This window comes from Acanthochromis polyacanthus, chromosome 13 (genome assembly GCF_021347895.1).
Source record: "Acanthochromis polyacanthus isolate Apoly-LR-REF ecotype Palm Island chromosome 13, KAUST_Apoly_ChrSc, whole genome shotgun sequence".
Taxonomy (NCBI): Eukaryota; Metazoa; Chordata; class Actinopteri; family Pomacentridae; genus Acanthochromis; species Acanthochromis polyacanthus.
The window spans coordinates 28909667-28929020 of NC_067125.1; the positions used below are offsets into that span (position 1 = coordinate 28909667).

Genomic DNA, 19354 nt, shown 5'->3' on the forward strand with positions numbered 1-19354 from the left:
CTAAAATGTAATGTTTTTTCTTCTTCAATGCACATGTATTTTCTGTCGATTTTGTTTTTTGCTAGTGGAGAAGTCCTTCATTCCAGAGGAGGTAGCTCAGCTTCACTATGAGATGTTGGTTGAGATCCTGTCTTTAAATATACAACCCCTAAAATTTAGGACAATACTGGAAGGCAATGAAGTGACTTTGCAGCACAGGCCTGGGAAGGTGTTGTGTATGTATCACAGAAGTCAGTTTTTAACTGCAGAGAATATGCACCCAAACAGATATTTTATGATTTATTCTAACTGCCTTAAATCTTTTGGTCTACCTACAATGCATCCTTTCATCTGATAATGTAACTGTTACTGTTAATGTAAACACGATCATATTAAAAATATATAATAAGTGCTCGAGTTCAGAAACAACTGAAAAAAACAAACAAATTGAAAGTCAGTTACAAGTGCAATACTGGTCAGTAACGCTGCTACAATGCCTAAGATCATTATTGAAGACAATGAAGCCAAAACTATTAAAAACAACATATTTACTGCGGTTATATTAGGCAGGTAGGTATCAGCAATAAGCCTCTGATGAAAAGGAGCAGGTGGCAAGGACTATGCTGCCATTTTCCACTTGACTATCCAAAGTCATTCCTGACTTTATTTGGAACAGCAGTCATTTTATCAGGATCATATACTGGAATATCACAAGTGCTATCCATCTGTTCAGCTACTCAAGGAATGAAGGTTGAGGACATTTACAGTGTGCACGAGTAAGCAAAAGAGCACTAAAAGGCTTTCTAGTTAGCCATATGTCAGACATTCCTTGGCAGGTTTCCTTGGAATGAACACTTTGGCATTTTGAAGTCAATCTTTAGGCTGCTGTGTAGTTAAATCAACGAAGGACAGAACAGACTAACCAGCAAGAAAAACAAATCAAGAGAAATTGAAGTATTTTGAAAGCTATCTGTGCGTTAAACAAAACAAATTAAAGGTGTTGAAGGAAAGCAACTGTCTTTATTGAAAAAAACAACTTTTTAACTGATTTCTTACAAAAGCTGGCATTCCATATTCCATTGGTCTTCTCTCATCATGATGCACATCATTGTGACAGTGACTAATCTGTCCTCAAATAGACTAGTTAGAACTAAACAAGACAAAATAAAGCCAGTTTAAGTTGTTGTGTTGTTGTTTAATCATAGCCATATGTGCAATACAGTCATCTGCTGACTGGTTCTGCTTAGAGACGTTCTGGTAGAAATGCTAACTAGGGAAAGGTTGTTAGACCAAGAGATGCAAAATGAGGGGTTAGAAGAGGTTGCTCATCCTAATTTAGAATACTAAGTCTTAACGGAGGCACCTAGGAATTGAGCTCTCCTTAATAAACACAAGGGTCCTCTGATGAGACTTCGAAGGACTTAAGTTAAAAGTCCTTCCACTTGGGCAATTAGACCTCTGCCCAGAATGAACATCCACTCTCTGAGAGCAAAACGAGAACCCGTAACATCAGCACGAGCACCAGACCAACCAGACAACCAGCATCTCTCAGAGGCTTGGGACTAAAAGCATGATAAGCAACCCCTCCTCAAAGTCATCTCTGGATCTAGTAGCTACTCACTAATTAGCATTTCTAGGATACATTTTGATTAAACTTGATGTACAAATGACTTAATAGATAGAAGAGTGTGGGCTGTTTAAGAGCTTGAAACACTGCTGTTGAACTGCACAAGGACACAGATGCAATATCAACACAGCTGATTCATTGCAGTCTTTTAAGCACAATTTTATATCTGATCCAAATAATAGCTGAATTTGCATTGAACTAAATTATTAATTTACTACTCCTACATGTTTCTTTTATGCCTTTTAGATTTAAGTTGTGCATTGTATCCATTTTAAACAGGTTAACAGATAACATCTCAGATTGCCATGTTTGCCAAATTTCATTATATAATGCTGCCATCTGCTGGGCATCACAGATCAAGCTAGTTTGTAATCTATGTGATACATGTAACTACTGAAAAATAGCATTGGCTTCAAGTTGTGTGTCCTTATTACTTCCTTTCATCAAACAACTTCAGATGGAAGTAGACTTCATCAAGTCTTCAAGTACAGTCCTAGCATTAAAGCCCTGATGACGCAGCAGTGCTTTCATTAGTTTCATCAGTTAATTTTCAACAGAGACTGAAATCTGCTCACTCAGGGTTCAAACTCCTTCGAGGAGATTATTTGTACAATTATGTGTGTCTGTGTCAACCATGGAAATGATATAGCCTTTCAAAAACACAGTATGAGTGCTTACTGTATGTAGCAGTTAATGTATTAGCATTTTGCTCATGCAATCAGTAAGATAATATCAATCAGTACCATATATTTGAAATGATCCCTGAGTAATAAAATCAACATACGAATCTATATAAATATGTTTTTCGATTCTCTGTCTTGAGGGGGTAAAATTAAGATTCATGTTCAATATCCACACATTTTAATTGCCAGATTGTAATCCTCAATAATGTACAATTTATCTAACGACTAATCATTCAAAGAAAATTGGAGAAAGGCTTTCCATGGTTATATTATCTATAATTCATAACAAGAAAAATCAACAGATTTCAAAAACAGATATCCAGCATATTGTTGACTATGTTGTCCAATTATTAAAGCAGTATCAGACCTAAAAATCCTATTATAGCCTGTTTGTAATACACTCCGGTGCCATTTGAGGAAAGAAACACCTAGGGCAAGGTGTGATCTGCTGCACATGCAGGAGTATTAAAATTGCAAATAAAACTGAAGTCCTTGAGAAAACTCTCAAACATCTTTTTAATGCTACTTTTTTGAAAAAAATATGCCAATTAACTACAAAGAGTAGGAACACAGTTTCCCAGATTGCAGAAGCATTCTTTCTGCCTTTTATCCCACTTCAACAAACACATGACCACAAATGTGTACTTTCAGAAGGAGTGACTTCACTTGTAAGGCACCTGTCAAATAACTGTATATTTATTATCTAAGTCTGACCACTACCTTCCTTCAATCCCGAAATATATCTGAAAGACATCACAACAGCCTTTCTCATTTAAGAACTGATAGAGCTGCCCAAGGTCCATGTGATTACCTCTGTTCCCATGAGGGTCAAACATTGCCTCTTCAAAGCCAGTGAATTTGCGCAGGGAGTCTATGCTTTCAACAGTCCTGCTGTCCTCGCCCTGACGATCAAGGGGAATATCCTCTCTATGTCGAATCATGATCTTCTTCCATGTCAGAACCTTGACTCTGCGAAATGGGAAAAAGTTTGGAAAAATAATCAACTTGGCACTTCACCCGGCTTCTGGCTGTGACATCAGCTGCTAAAAATAACAACACTCAAGGTACCTGGACCAGAACTCCTCACAGGCTGATTGAGGACCTTCCACACACACAATACCAGGCTTCCCAGGCATGCTGAATCCTGACAGGCACAGCTCCTTGGACCACTCCAAGATGTTCTTCCGCTTTGACTTGTTGTAGATGTGGTGACTGTAGATCCACAGGCGGCTGAAAACTTCCTGTGGCTGTGAAGAGGCAGGCTCTTTCTTGGGAACTGGTGTCACTAATAAGCTCTTATTAACGAAGACCTGCAAGTTGTCTTTCACCCAGTCCACAGCAGAGAGAACACATACTTCCCCCTGGCAGTTTTCTGTGAGGTATGCATTGAGATGTGTCTGGAGTTCTGTCTGCTGGGCCCTGTTGAGACTGGAACACCTAGAAAATGGAACATATTTTCAGAAAATTTCAGAAAGATTTAAGCCAACTGGAACTTTCTATCTTTGGGAGCAAAGACTTTTCATTGAGAGCTTGATGATACTACCTATCATAAGACAAAAAGATCTGTACCACACCATAGCAGAACATAACAACAACAGAATCTCAACAAAATTACAGGCTTCTTAATTAGTTGATTAAGATGATTAATTATACACACTGTTAGAAAATTACAGGTTCTTCATTTCCTGCTGCAGCAGCATTTTGTATTGTTAATAACATATCATCTAGCAACAAATAAACATCCTTACATGCAGCCATGTGAATGCTGTCTGCGCTCAACTTTGCAGAATTCTTGACTTTCAACAAGGCCACAACTTGTACTTTCAGCCTGTCACTTAAATCATTCCTCCTGTGTCTTTAGTTTGTTGCTCATCAGTAGATCAGTGGAAATTGAAAACAACAGATTTAACATAGCTTTTAAATATACCAAGAGTGTCTGCAAGTGTTTTACAAATTTAAATGACAAACTAAAGTAAGTAGTTAAGTGTCTTCATTTTTTATTTTGCTTATTTTTATATGAGATTAATTGCCATAAACTAACATGATGTGGAAAGGGGCTTACCGGACTGTTATTTCTGGTAACACACAGGGATATTCAGATGGATAAGCACAGGACATAATGACCTCCGTCTGAATGGAACAATAAAATAAGACAACATACAAAAACAATACAACTATTGAAAACAAAATTCATTATTTTGAATCACTATGACATATTGTGACAGTTTCGGTCGGTTACCACCTCCGTGTTTGCAGAGTCCAGCTTCTGTTTGATGAGAAACTGCGGTCTGGAGGGAGGAGGGCTGTCTGCTGAGGCTGAACTCTCCACGTAGTCCCTGAGCTCCGCTAGTGCAAGCTGGTCGGTGAGCTCCAGCTCATCCAGCGTGGGGAACATGCTGGTTAGCAGCTCAATCTCTGCAAGCTGAGACTCAGCCCACTCCAAGTAAGACATGTTGGTAAAGCCCAGACAACAGCTTCGACTTTTACGACCGTGAATATAAGAGCTGTTAACTGTTTAACAGGTTTCTCCTCAAAATCACAGATGTTGTCGCATTACGCTGTCATTTCGGGTAACTAAATACATTTTCGTGTCATCAACATTAAATTGCTTTACTCTTTAAATTAATATACTTAAGCCTAAAACAATTAAGATTTTCATGTAAACGATACATCGAAAGCAGAAGACACAGTCAAGTTTAGCTAATAGTGCCTGACACTAGCTAGTACTCGAGGTGTGTTTCAACTCGGACTCTTTTAAGCGACGCACACAGGAAGCGCACGGACTGAGCAACAGAAACAGTGACAGCATCACATTTTGTTCCTCTGTTTGCATGTGTCAACTGGGATTTTTTCCCTACCAAATCAGCGGAGTGATTTTTGCGAATTTTAAACTTCGTAAACTTGTTTGCTAGCCTGAACGCTTCCATTTTCTGACTATAGCCAGTAATGTAAAGTAAGTATAACCGGATTAGAGATTTCATTCAAAGTAAACGAAACTGAAAACGGTGAATGTTATAAGCTTCGTTTCTGACAGGACCATGGGCATAGTCCTGAAGTGTAATGTAACATGACTTGGTGTGTTCTTCTGGCACGGAATTTATGGGCACTAAAGTCTGTTTGTAGCATTATAATATGATGTTGTTATTAGCCAAAGCTAGCGTTAATTCAGTCCACTCCAGTGATTTCTATTCATCTCTAAATGTGCCTAGGTGAAAATGGGAAAGAAAAGGGGGAAAGACAAGAGCTCCAGAGAGGAGGATGACATTGACCTGACAGGTAAAAAATATATCATAATAGTCTTCATGGCATAAAACAACCTGTGGAAGGCCTGGTGTCACTTTCCCTATTTTAATTTGTGATTGTTTACCTCTATAGTTCCATCGTGCAGACATATCAAGAAAGGAACAGACCAAACTCTTCTTAAGAAACTTTCTGGCAATATTGATTGGACGAGTTGTCAAGATTGTAAGAATGAAGAAAACAAGGAAAATATCAGCACCACTCTGTCAGAGGAAGCTGAAGAGGATAAAGAAACAGGAGGAATGTGGATGTGCTTGAAATGTGGCCATAGAGTGAGTTTATTCTTCTCATTGATCATTCAGTTTGACAGTGTGAAGTAGCTTCTTCTCTAAATGACCCATCGTGACTTTTCTACCAGGGGTGTGGAAGAAATTCTGAGAACAAGCATGCCATTAAGCATTATGAAACTCCTCGGTCAGATCCACATTGCCTGGTGATCAGTTTGGACAACTGGAGTGTGTGGTGAGTATGTTGTTGTGGTGTGACAATCACCAATACAGACCAGGTGCTTGAAATGAGAAAAATGTGTTTTTTAATGTGCTGTGAAACTTGCAGGTGTTACATATGCGATGATGAAGTCCAGTACTCGAGAACGGGGCATTTGGCTCAGCTGGTGACCAACCTGAAAAAGCAAACATCTACAGATCTGATAAAAAGAGCACCAAAAGGTAGGTACATGATGAAGTTTAACAATGTTATTTTTTAAATCTAAATATATTATTAGATTTAAAGGCTTCTAACCTTGCACACATGTTTTCTTATTTAGGAGAGAAAGAGAACACTGACTTGTTGGAAGCTGAACAGAAGACAGACACTATAAAAGCAGAGGAAAATGAGGACAAGGAAAACAAAGAAAACAAGGATCAACAAAAGAAAAACACCAAGAAAGAGAGTGCTGGGAAATCGCAAACACAGAACAACACAATTGAAGAAAAGCATGGTGTTTCAGTAAAAGGACTGAGCAACCTTGGAAACACTTGTTTCTTTAACGCAGTTATTCAGGTAAGAGCATGCCTTATAGAAAGCTAGCCTTGAAATAAACGAAAGTTAATAATTGGTGTCACTGTCTCCTCCAGAATCTCTCCCAAACACCGCTCCTAAGACAGACTCTCAACAGAGTGACAGAAGAAATGAGTCTCAACATCAAACCGGATGACTCCTTAGAGCTGGTGTGTTGCCATCATACTTTAAATAATTGTTTTTAATGTTAGAAATAATGGATGTATCCTATCTCATACACAGTGTTTATTGCTTAAGAGGCTTGCTTTTATCCTGATTGCAGCAGCCCATTGCAGTGCAGTTAGAGCAGCCTGGATCCTTGACTTTGGCTATGTGTCAACTTCTCAGTGAGATCCAGGAATCCAAGAAGAGTGTTGTAACACCACGGGACTTGTTCACACAAGTTTGTAAAAAGTGAGTGTTGCTACAGTTTGAGGTAGAACTTAAGTTCCTCTTCAAATATGCTGCCTTGCATTACTGCATTAAATGTTATTTATGCATTTATGTTGTCGTTGCAGGGCTGCCAGGTTCAAAGGATTTCAGCAGCAAGATAGCCAGGAGCTGCTGCGATACCTGCTGGATGGGATGCGAACTGAGGAACTTAAAGTGGGCATTAAATTTAAAACAAATATCTCCATTTATCATACTAGTAAAATATTTGCGCTATAAAGTGTACTTAAAACTGGACAGCTGTCCTACTACCTATTAATGACATGGCAGTAGAAAATTGTGACATCAGAAAAGTACTGCAGTAGGTACATTGCATGTAAGTCAGCTGATGTGAATTGCACTGTGCGTGTACATTTTTTACTGAAGCTCACCGGTAGAAAGTCAGTCAGACTCCAAACTTAGGGACAAAATGCCTTTATTTCCCTCTCATTTAATTCCCTTAGAGATTCTGCTGCTCGAAGGGTTGGTTAATTTTCACAGAGCAAAGTTTTCATAAGAGCTAAAATCAAAGTGTGAAGAGGCTGAAATTGAGATTCTATGTGCATGCTTTAAATCTCATATCTGCAAGGTCTCTTTATTCTTCACCAAAGATTTGTTTGTTTACAGAGACTAAGCTCGGGGATAATGGAGGCATTGAAACAATCTAGAAAAGGTACAGATGGAGATCAGCTGAAAGCACTAGTAAAGGGTAAGTAACTGAGCAAATTACACATCTTTTAGTGTCATATTTGTAAAAAAAAAAACAACAACAATCTATACTATTATTTTTTTCTGAGAAAAGTGACCCACTGACAAGTGCATTCTGATTTCAGAATATGAGAAAAATGGAATTGTCAAAAACTTCGTTGACCAAGTTTTTGGTGGGGAGACGACCAGCACTATAATGTGCCAGCAGTGCAAAATGGTACGTTTAATAACCAAAAACTAAAGCAGAACATATCCAGTTGAACGCTTACTAAAAATGTCCATTATTCTAACAGGTGTCTGTCGTCACAGAGAGGTTTTTAGATCTTTCCCTTCCTGTTTCTGATGAGGTAACGCATTTAGGAGTGTTTTTGACAATTTGTTGTGCCATTTTTTTTTTGTTTGTTGGTGTCAACTGCTTTTTGGACACTTTTTTATGTTACAGGCATACAGAAAGAAGAATCCAAAAAAAACAGTTCAGAAGACAAGTGAGTTGAGCCAAGATGGCAGAAACAGCCCAGCTTTGACCAGTGGGAATGATGACATTCCCACTGGGACTGGCAGCAAGTACCAGCAGAAGAAAGCTAAGAAGCAGGCAAAAAAGCAGGCAAAGGTATCGGAGTGAATGAATCCAAAGGAAGCTTTTGTCTCCTTCCTTTAGTCATCTTCTTAAGGGATGAGTGTAAACTAAATAGTCTGTTTTTTCCTCGTTTCGATCTACAGCATCAAAAAAGGCAGCAGAAGCTTGAGGGCAGAGTCACTTTGGACAGTCTCGCATCTCCAAGTCACACAGAGAGTGAAGAGACAGAAGCTGCCATAGATCCAAAGGAAAATGAAAAAGCTGACAATGAAACACAGGAAGAACAAAATCCTGGCCCAGTCAGTGAGTCTGAACAGGATGAGAAGGCCCTTGACACAATCCAGGTTGAGGAGGAAAAAGAAGAGGATGAGGATTCAGTGACTGACAATGCATCAGATATGTCGTCAGTCAGCAACCGTTTCACTGTCTTGTCCGAGGAGCAGCAGTCAAAGGATAACACCTTATGCGATGAAACATCCAACATGGATCTGGAAGGAGATGAGGACACTCAGCTGGTAGATGAAATGGAGAAAGTGACCCTGGATGACGCCTTCATAGAAGACTCTGATGGTATGGAACAAAGTGTGGTGTCTGAAGAAGAAGGAGAAGAGGCTAAAGAATATACTGTATTGGACCAAGACCCAGAGCTGGCGTTCAGCACACTAGCTACGAGGACACCTCCAGAGAAACAGGACTGCTCAGTACAGTCCTGCCTTTTTCAGTTCACAGAGGTAGAAACCCTCACACAGAACAACAGCCTGCTCTGTGTCACCTGCACTAAACAGCAGCTGAAGAAAGACAAGGCTGGAGGCATGTAGCTTTTCTCTCCATAATGATGATATATTGTAAATCTGCTTTCATTTATGATATTGTTAAAAAAAAAATGTTGATCACAAATCTAGTAATTTCAACAAGGCATGACACCAATGAATATGTATCTGAAACATTTTCTAATGTTTTGCTGCATTTTTATTGAAGCTACTTGCTTTATCAGTTTGGGATCAATAAAGTTCAATGTTTATGTTTAGGATCTAAGAAGAATATCTACACTGATGCCTTGAAACAAATGCTGATTTCCTCTCCACCACCAGTCCTTACCCTTCATTTGAAAAGATTCCAACAGGTAAAACAGAAAATGTCAGCACTTTTTTTTTTAATTTACATCTTTGATCAAGTTGACTGTGTTGGCATTTTTCTCTCTTTCGCAATCCATTGAAGCACTTTCTGGAATCTTCATGAGACTACTTTTGTTGTTTTCCTCCAGAATGGATACAGTATTTGTAAAGTGAACAGACATGTCAACTTTCCGCTGATACTGGATCTCGCTCCTTTTTGTGCAGTTAAATGCAAGGTAAGTAACAGATTTTATAATATATCAATACTCTCATATGGCTATTTGTGAATTTCTGAGCACAAACATATTTTTTTTCCCCAAACAGGGTATAACAGAGGGAGATACTCAGATTTTGTACAGTTTGTATGGCATTGTAGAACACAGTGGAACAATGAGGTCGGGTCATTACACAGCCTATGTGAAAGTACGCCCCGAGTGCCCTAAACCCTCATCCAATGGAGTTGCAGCAGGTGGGTATACCTAGGTGTGACAGTCAATAGAATGATTATGTGGACCCTAATCTTTATCTCTGCTAACTTATCACTTACTTTCAGGAGATGCAGAGCCACCCAGAGGGTCCTGGTTCTATATCAGCGATACAAGTGTTCAGCCTGTGAGCGAGAGCAAAGTCCAGAGCTGCCAAGCCTACCTCCTTTTCTATGAAAGGATCCTTTAACTGAACTGTGCCTCACTACTCAGGAAATCCATATACACCAACTTGCTACTTCAGCTCCACCATGTAAGGGTGTGATGAAATATCAGTGATCATACAGAGGGGGGATTTGACAGTGGTGACATATTTATCACTGTGGAGTCACACAGTCTGAAAAAGGAATCTGTTTCTCACACTCATAGGAGTATGGCAAGGTGTGCAATCAAACTCAAGATGGACATTGAACTGATTGTGATGCGGAATTTAATCATTTTAGGAGACAAATGAAAGTCTGGGAACAAAACTAATGTCTATTTTTAATCAATATCATGCAATTAAATGCTTCAGAATGAGAGAACCTGTTCTGTGTGCTGTCTTCTCACACTTGTACTGAGCATGCGCAGTCGGTGCTGATAGGTTTTCCTGGTCTAAACTGTCACATGACAGTTTAGACCAGGGAAGTGTGGCTTTGGATGGCCATCTCTACCCCAAATTTACTGATGGCAGTGTTATCCAGCTAACATGGCAGGTCAGTGAACATTTGGGATTATTAAATAAACACTTTTAAAGTGAAATTGCCATTTCAGAAGGTTTCGTCTTTTTAGCCATCAACAGTAAAATACGCTGACTCGCTGCAGCAGTTGCCGCTAACGGTCCGGCCTAGCTTAAAGCTGTTCCGTTTGGATAACATTTATAACCACTGTATTGATGTCCTAATAAATATGTTGTTAGTCGTTAATAACGTAACGTCTCAGTTCTAACTTTGAATATGTTTCGCTGCGCTTCTCCTCCAGGCCCAGTTGGGCAACTTAACTAAACATGAGTCAGCATTTTAGCGTCAAACTTGGTGCCCAAGTGAAAGAGTTAATATTTAAACCATCCTGCCTGCACTAATGTACTAATCGTCCAGGCTTATTGTTTATTAAGTTAGCCAATTACTTATCATCAGGCAGCTGTGTAGCCATTTCTGTGTCCCAGTCAGTATAGTATTAGCAGGATTGCTTTATTTAGTCAACTGCACTAAAACTCTTTCATATTAAAGTTATTCAGAGCACTGGAAGATGTTGTCTTCAGATCATATACCTAGTCACAATAGTTGTAGCATATTATGTTGTTAACTATACAGTATTATGTACTTGAATATTGTTTTATGCTCTTGAATAAGTATAAAGTCACATTCAAGTGTCCTGCTTGACAATGGACTGTTTGACTGAAACATATTCTGCTGCAAAAAACAACAATGTCACCTAAATTGCTTAAGCAAACTGTTATGAGACAGTAAAAGAATCAGTTTCCTGGTTTACATAATCATAGAATTCCCCACCCATTAGCACATTTTGAGGTGAAAAGAAGAACCATTTCTCATGTCTTCTTTGAAATGTTCCTCCAAGGATAATCTGTGCTCTAATCAATGTGCTTGGTGTCTGTGTTTTACACTGCACCCTTTGCTAAAATTGCTTGAAATTTAAAAAAAAAAAAAAAAAAAAGCAGCATTTTGGGACTAGAACTTCATCAGGCAAATGATTTGCCTGACAAGTGCTGAAACGTTGCTTTTATACATTTATGTTTGCAAGTTAGTGTGTGGGAGTCAGATTTTTGTACCTATTGGATGTACTCTTCCCTCTCTTTTGAAATATATGTTCGAAAAGTTTCCTTGAGTTTAAAATTCATCTACTGATCAATCAAATCAACATTTTTTTTCTCAGTTTTTTCTCAGTATCAACATAATGTCAGTAAACTGTGAAAAATGCCCATCGCGCATTCCAAACATATTTTTTAAATGTCTTATTCCATCAGATGAACAGTCCAAAACCTGGAGTCATTTATTATAACATGGAGGAGTTAGAATATGAAAGAGTAATCATGTTTTAGAAGTATGGATTCATGAATTTCTTGCATTTTTGATTTAAAAACTGCTCAGTAACTTTTCAACCAATTATCAGAATTGTCTCCCATTATAGTCGTTTGCTGGTACATTTTCACAAACCACATTGTGTGACTGATGATTCTTTTTGACTCCATCCTGCTCCTTTTGTCATACAGGCTGAGCTCGTAAAGAACCATGATGCTCCAAGCTCCTCGCATGTCCGTGTTCACCTTTCAGTCTGCGGTGCACAGCGCCCACGTTCTTCAGTGTCTGAATGAGCAGAGGCAGCAGGATGTCTTGTGTGATGTGACGGTGGTGGTGGAAAACCAGAGTTTCCGAGCCCATTGCTCAGTTTTGGCTTCGTGCAGCGAATACTTTCACAGCAGGGTCACCAGCGTCACCAGACAGAATCCCATCATCACCTTGCCTGATGAGGTTGGTGCCCTGGTGTTCAACTGAAGTGTTTTTCTGGGAACAAAATGTAACACCGGAAATTACTTGGTCTGTGCATGTATTATAAGTTGACGTATAACTTGTACTGTAGGTTTCACCGCTAAGTTTATTTGCTCTACTTTAAATTTCTGAATGATCCTATTTTTGGTTTGTTGCTAATGGGTATCCTGAAAGAAGGGACCTGATCTAAAAACGTCGGCCATGCTAATTTTGTCAATTGATAAAATGTTACATTTCACTTAGCGAGCTACTCTATCTGTACATGCAGATTCGTATACAAGCAAAACCAACTACCACAAAGTTTCTAAACTAGACTAAATTGTTATTATCATACAGGCAACTTTTTTTAAGCTCATGATAAATGCATACAAAGTAAAATTTGTTTTCTGTTCACTGGTAGTTAGCTTTGTTTAAAGTGCCTATTGGTCCAGACTGTGCTTACGCTGTGCTAACACTTGAACTGAGAATGATTTTATATGCCGTTCATTGTAATTTGAAGTAAGAAATGTCAAGACTGATATGTAGCAGTCCTGTTAAAATGGATAGCCTCTGCTGCTTTGTGATCTGTTCAAGTGTCGTTATACAGTTGTATTATTTTTTCAACAGTTTGCTGCATGTCTTTTCCTTACAGGTGACTGTGGAGGGGTTTGAACCTTTGCTTCAATTTGCCTACACATCAAAGCTGCTTTTCACCAAAGAAAACATTCACGCTATTCACAGCAGTGCTGAGTTTTTAGGATTTCACAACTTGGAGTCAGCATGCTTTGATTTCCTCATCCCAAAATTTTCTGAGGGCAAAAGTACCTCACAGGAGGTCGGGCATAGAGCCTGTTGTCGGAGCCGAGATGCCAGTGCCAGATTTGACTCCAGTGTGGAGAGTAGCCATCCAGAATCATTTCAGTCACACAGCTCAGTGCCTTTAGGAGGGAATGAACAAACAAACTTCTCGTCCCAGTGTCCTCTGAACACACTGGGTCAGACGGACAGCAGCAGCAGGGAGGAACACTTCTGTTTGGAGAGCTGTGGGCCACAAATGGCCCCTTTATCTCTGGAGTTAGCAAACGATGTATGCCCCATGTTATCTGTGCCAGGCCCAGGGTCTGACAAAGCAGATCAACCCTCTCAGTTTTGTGAACGAGACATTTTAGGTATGGGAGATGTGTGCAGTCAAAGCGAGTTGAGTTTAGCAGACTGCAGCTTACCCTGTGAGCTGTCAACCCCAGGGGATGTGAATCCACCAGAGCTCATTGAGCCACCCGGCAGCGATATTAAACAGACTGTTGAGACGCTTGGTGCTGAAGCCAGCCATATCCCTGGCTCATGCCCACTCGAAACATCAGGGGCAGAAGATTGCAGTACATTATTAGAGCAGAGTGAGGATAGTCTTGAACAAGGAAGGGCAGGTGATATCTCAGACCCGGCACTGACTGCTCTAAGTCACAAAGAAGGATTTGGGAAGAGGAGCCGCGTGGAGAGGGAGGTGGCTGAACATCTGGCAAAGGGGTTTTGGCCTGATCTCCCCCCATCTCAAGCTCCACAGCTCCCCCTGGATCCAGTGGACCAAAACAATCTGGCAAAAGCATCGGACTTTCACTGGCTTAAGCAGCTCGACCTGACCTCCAGTGTAGGAGACTGTCCCTTCCTCAGGGACCTTGGAACAGGCGATGACCCCACCACCCACGCTGACAGCTTGTCCCAGGCTGAGAAGAGTCCCTACATGTCCTCCTCACTCAACTCTGGGGACGACTCAGACCTGGACACAGATGGGGATACTGAGGCCAACAACAAAAGAGCAGCAGAGGTCATTGCGATACACAGGCTGAATATTGGCACTTGAAGATATTGAGTAACATAAATGTAACTGCTGTACCTCTTCTCAACAGATTCAGCTCCCCTTCCCAGTGGAGCAGATCTCAGCACTGACCCGGAGTGCATTCCAGCAGCTTCTGCGACACCATCATCTGACTCAAGATCAGCTGGATTTTGTCCATGATGTTCGTCGACGAAGTAAAAACCGTGTGGCTGCACAGCGCTGCCGAAAAAGGAAACTGGACAGCATACACCAGCTAGAATGTGAAATCAAAAAACTAGTAAGTTGACTGAATTATGTCCAGTATCCTCTGCATTTTCTAAGCTATTTGTACTTTGTAATCTCTATTGGCCTCTAGTGGTGACCAGTATGATTTGCATGCAAGCAATTGAATACATGCCACTTCCTTCATCGCTGAAACTGCTTGAGTGTGAATTCTGTGGCACCTGTAGGAATAGAAGGGTGATTGATAGATTTACAGATTGAATGGACTAGACCAGAATATAAAATGCCGTTGACTGAGGAAGGAACAAAGAAAAGACAGAGAGCCTTTCTGACTAAATGTTTGCCATCATTGAGTGACCTTTAAGATTAATCTTCAGCTGTACTGGAAACAAGGCAGTGATGAAGTGTCAAAGAAGCGATTGATCTTCGCTGTTTCCTTTCCACAGAAAAGTGAGAAAGATCGACTGCTGCAGGAGCAAACAGAGCTCGAGCAAAGCCTTGAAGAGATGCAGCAGAGCCTGTGTGGGTTATGTAAGAGTGTCAGCATCGAGTCTGACTCTGATCAGGACCACTTGCAGCTTCTTGCCAAGCTCTCCTCTCCAGACTTTCCCATCTCTTCCCCCAGCATTGTGGGAAAAAACGAGGAGTCAGAGATCACCATTGAAATGGTAAGTTGTTCTTCGGAGTGTGACCAGAGCGGGCCACCTGCAGACTCAGTTCATGTCGCTGTACCACCAGCCAGCACAGAGGATGCAGGCTGCCCTGTTCCTGCATCTTTGCTCAGCGCCTGTCTGGACATGAACAACACTTTATAACTAGACTCCCAATTCCATTGTAATTTCAAATTATGCAGATCTGCAGGGCAAAGCGTGGACCTCGACTGTATACTGTAATCCTCTTTTGGGATAGACATACTGTCCTGTGTATTTCGCCGAATAATTTTCTGCTTGATAGAGATATCTTAAATTGACACAGAAATGTCGATCATTTCCTTTGCTGTATTTCTACTCTGTATTTCACTGTAGTAAGAAACTGAATCGAGTATTAATCATTCTGAAGGTGCAGGCAATTTTCAGGTAATTCCCTAAAGTTCACATTTGTAAATTAGGAAGATATTTCGTAAAATTAAGTTTGTTTTCTCAGGGATACTCATAACCTGACTGCGTTTTGAATCTTGCTGCACACCCCTGCTACTTACCTCCTTACACCCACACACACACACACACAGGTATGAATAGGAGACTTTCCTTTCATTTTAGGCTAATTATTAGTCTATTGTTCTTATCTTTACATGTACTGTATTTTTCATCAGTATGTCATTTCTTTGATTAAATATCCACGGCACTAACATAGGATGTAATAGTAAATTAAGAGAAATTGTTACAGCCCAAGCTAACCCTTCTCAACAGCATTAATTGCTAAACCATTGTTTGAAGAAATAACTGCCACCTTCTGTTTGAGGAATGGTTTAATATGTCTGAACATGTTACAGGAGGACATAAGAATTTATGTTATTTGATGCAAAATGTGCCTTATGCAACTGTATAGTGTAAATTCTGAAAGAAAAAGGCAATCTTTATATAACCTTGTTCCAAGCACTGTTGCACATTAACCCAGAGCTAATACTGATTGCATACGCATACATTTAGGTCTGTCTGCATGTTTAGTGTTTTTTATTAAATGCTTTCATGAACTACAGATTTAAATAAACAACATTTTGTTACCATTCAGAGTTTTATTTCAGCTCACAAGAAGTAGGAACTTTTCACTACCTACATTTGTGTACAACGACAGAGTTTGGCCAGTAGGTGGAAGTACAACTCTACCTCACAGCTATGCCGGCCATTTACTGACTGGCCAGAACACTGTAACAGTTTACAGGGTTTCTTTCTTATTTCTACTGAGCTTTCTTGTGGAGATGTTGATGCATTTTAATTAACTTTAACCATAAACTTCAATATATAAAAAAAATTTTAAAAAAACTTTCCACAACAAAATGTAATGTTGCCAATGGTGAAATGTTCAGTTAGCATTTGCGGACATTACAACTTATACGAAACTAAGTCAGAGCTATTTGTTTAACTCAAAAATTGTTTGACGCGAAGGTCATCTTATTCGGTCGGCTCAGTAAATTTTTCAGTTCTGCCGTGTTTCTGCAAAGAATCAGTGGGTTGGGTGTAGAGAGGACTAAATAAGAGGAGACTCAGATGAGGCTGATAAACAACCTATGCTATGCACGGAGCAAAGGTATCCAGAGACTCTGCAGACAGGAAATTGGAAAAAGTAAGGTGTATATGAAAGCCATCCCAGTAACCCAGCAGTTCAAATTGAGTTGTGAGCCTCATTACACTGTAGATGCAAAAGAGAGAGGCCTTCCCACACTCGTGAAATTGAATATATCATGTTTTTTGCAGCTGTAAATCACTGATTTTGATTCTCCCAGTGTGACCCTACACACTATTAGCATGGCACATGCTAGGGTGCTCTCCAAAGATCTTTGAGTGATGACTGCTGTCAAACAATCAGTATCATCCTCATCTGTTTGTAATACCTAATAATAGTCATTTCTGTTTGGAGTGCTTTCTCACATCATTCGGAATCTCACTCTTGCATCGCAGCAACCCACTTCTTATGCAGAGGACACGTTGTTTTTAGCTCATGGGAGGAGTCAAGTGGAGTCATCTTAGGTCAAAGCATAGATTAGGACAAAGACACAGCTGCAGTAATTCAAACAAGAAAAAAAAACAAGATTGAGTGTGATGCTTACTCATATGTTACTAGCCACATTTTTCACCATATGAAAACACTGAAATAGTGTTTAGAGATTTATTTTCTTGTTGATAGTCTATTGTGTCTGTAGGCCATCTTTTACTCAAGCTGTGAATACCATCTTTGAATTGCCAAAAGAAAACTGTGATAAACATTTGTTCAGGAACTGACAGTGGTCTGAGTGCTGCCTCTTATTTCAGAGGGCAGAGGACCTTGTGTCAGACTTGTCAAACAAACTAGTATTAAATAGAAAAAACATTTTAAGAAGGCCTTGTAGAGTTGAAGAAGCAATTTCTTCAAGATGTTTTAGTCTTGTGATATGAATTGTTATTTTGTGCCCTTTAAAATAGCTCCTGTGGCACTAGGGGGAAGAGGGGGAGAAAAAGCAATCTCATTGTGCTTTCCTCAGAACAGAATCCTCAAGGTTAAAGTGGTAATTACACCAGCAACCCTGAAGCAACAAATACAGCTCATACCTGTCTTTGAGAAGTATACTTACACACTCTCAAAGCTGTAATTCTACACTTAACAAGTAGTGTTGCATCTGAAAGTCAAAAGGATCATATGATGATAATAGACTTTCGATGTGATCTCCCAGTGCTGCCATGACACGCATCTTTACAAAATCCTCAAGCCGTTGCTTGTCAAAACTGGTATCACTCTCAAAACACGTAAGTATTAGGAGATGGACCTATTTATGAATTTCCCACACAAAAATTAGGATTCTTCCACCGTGTTTGTGGCCTTTACAAACTGTTTATATTTTAGAGCATTGTAGTGCAAAAGTAAGATTATCCTCTTTTGCAAGCTACACAGGACGAGAGACTTGATTTGAGGAGGAAGCAGCTGTGCGGCATGGCAAGGTCAGAGGCCCATAATCCGCGGCCTCATTCATGCGAGATTAAAAACCTGCTCTGAGTTCTGATTAAGAACGCAGGGTTAGAAGATTAAAGACCAGCAAACAAAATGAAAGCAGTTAAAGCCCAATCCTGGAATTCATCAGAATACCAAAACCTTAAACTGTCATAACGTGAGATTAATGCAAAGCCCCCTTGAACTCTGTATCTGTCTTGATGTATCGTCTGTGTCACAGCATATATTTTCGTTTTTCCCCCAAATGTAGATGAAGATCCCTGACTTTGTTTTCTTTTCTTTCACCTCCACCTTCTTGTTTTTTTTCTTTCATTTATGAGACAATTAAAGTATTGTTTGCATGGATTAGCTCAGATTATTGTCAATACAGTCACGCTCAATACATTATTCTCTTTTTATAGAGCATTTCTATATGTCTCTCTTATGAATTGAATCCGGTTATTATCCCCTGACAGAAAAAAAATCCACTAGGTAGCAGGGATTAGAAAACAGGAGGCAAGGACGAAAAACAAGGATTAGAAATGAAAACATCTGGAAGTCAGCTTACTTTCAAAATTGCTGTAGCAGAGAATATATATGATAATGAAATTAACACTAATGTGGAATTCATGAACTGAACTTTCCCAGCAGGCAGGCTCTCTTAGTGACACAGATACAAATATCGTCTTATCTTCTTTTAAGATCCATTACAGGATTATGCTTACACAAATACAATCATATCCACTTTACTATAAATGAGATGATTTTGAAATGTCTGAAAAAAGCACAGAATCCAGTTGTTGGAACAGCAGAACAGTATAAAACAAAATCCTTGATGCTGGTCTTCACTCCAGTAAATAGCTTGTAGATTATATCGTGATGCATCAATTTGCTTTCAGATCTGTTCCTGTTTAGAGCAGTAATTTGTCTAATCTTACAAAAATGCAAATATTGGCACCCGTTAACTTATGCCCTGACACTGTGAATGCAGAGCTAAAGAGTGGGCATCCATACAGTGTTGGCATATCTCTAGCATGGGTCAAAAATCCTAGAGAACGACACAATACTTACAATCAATCCCAGCATAAGGTCCGTGACCTTCTTGCCACACACCCTAAGTCTTTTAAACTGCTGAGCTACTGTATCCTGATTACACGCTGAAGTGACTATGAACTTCATTTTGGGGGTAGTGCAAAGAAGGGGGTTGTATTTCATTGACAGGATTATATAAATGAGGACCATAATACTGTAATCTCCAAGAGAAATGAGAGGAACCAGGGGACATGCCGACCCCTGCTAGCTAGCACCCT

General features: G+C 39.7%; 3 protein-coding genes across 5 annotated transcripts; 2 read left to right on the forward strand and 1 right to left on the reverse strand.

The window, feature by feature from the left end:
- Window positions 1-979: 979 nt before the first annotated feature.
- rwdd2b (RWD domain containing 2B) lies at window positions 980-5000 on the reverse strand. Its single transcript, XM_022189207.2, has 4 exons — window positions 4532-5000; window positions 4352-4419; window positions 3358-3726; window positions 980-3258 (listed from the first exon to the last, which is right to left on the reverse strand). Exons 1-4 carry the CDS (start codon window positions 4739-4741, stop codon window positions 3006-3008), a joined length of 900 nt encoding a protein of 299 aa, XP_022044899.1. The 5' UTR covers window positions 4742-5000; the 3' UTR covers window positions 980-3005.
- usp16 (ubiquitin specific peptidase 16) lies at window positions 4608-10426 on the forward strand. 3 transcript variants are annotated; one of them, XM_022189204.2, is made up of 18 exons: window positions 4608-4732; window positions 5499-5565; window positions 5665-5861; window positions 5948-6051; window positions 6145-6257; window positions 6356-6591; window positions 6666-6758; window positions 6872-7002; window positions 7107-7194; window positions 7645-7726; window positions 7851-7942; window positions 8019-8072; window positions 8168-8335; window positions 8446-9112; window positions 9331-9425; window positions 9567-9653; window positions 9742-9886; window positions 9971-10426. In XM_022189204.2, exons 2-18 carry the CDS (start codon window positions 5505-5507, stop codon window positions 10090-10092), a joined length of 2535 nt encoding a protein of 844 aa, XP_022044896.2. In that variant the 5' UTR covers window positions 4608-4732; window positions 5499-5504; the 3' UTR covers window positions 10093-10426. The 3 variants fall into 3 exon arrangements, with proteins under 3 accessions (XP_022044896.2, XP_022044897.2, XP_022044895.2); XM_022189205.2 differs by lacking the exon at window positions 4608-4732 and adding an exon at window positions 5103-5242 and having other exon boundaries at window positions 6875-7002; XM_022189203.2 differs by lacking the exon at window positions 4608-4732 and adding an exon at window positions 5104-5242.
- Window positions 10427-10465: 39 nt separating this feature from the next.
- On the forward strand, window positions 10466-16149 carry LOC110947882 (transcription regulator protein BACH1-like). Its single transcript, XM_022189206.2, has 5 exons — window positions 10466-10597; window positions 12112-12370; window positions 13020-14189; window positions 14272-14478; window positions 14870-16149. Exons 2-5 carry the CDS (start codon window positions 12131-12133, stop codon window positions 15236-15238), a joined length of 1986 nt encoding a protein of 661 aa, XP_022044898.2. The 5' UTR covers window positions 10466-10597; window positions 12112-12130; the 3' UTR covers window positions 15239-16149.
- Window positions 16150-19354: the final 3205 nt, after the last annotated feature.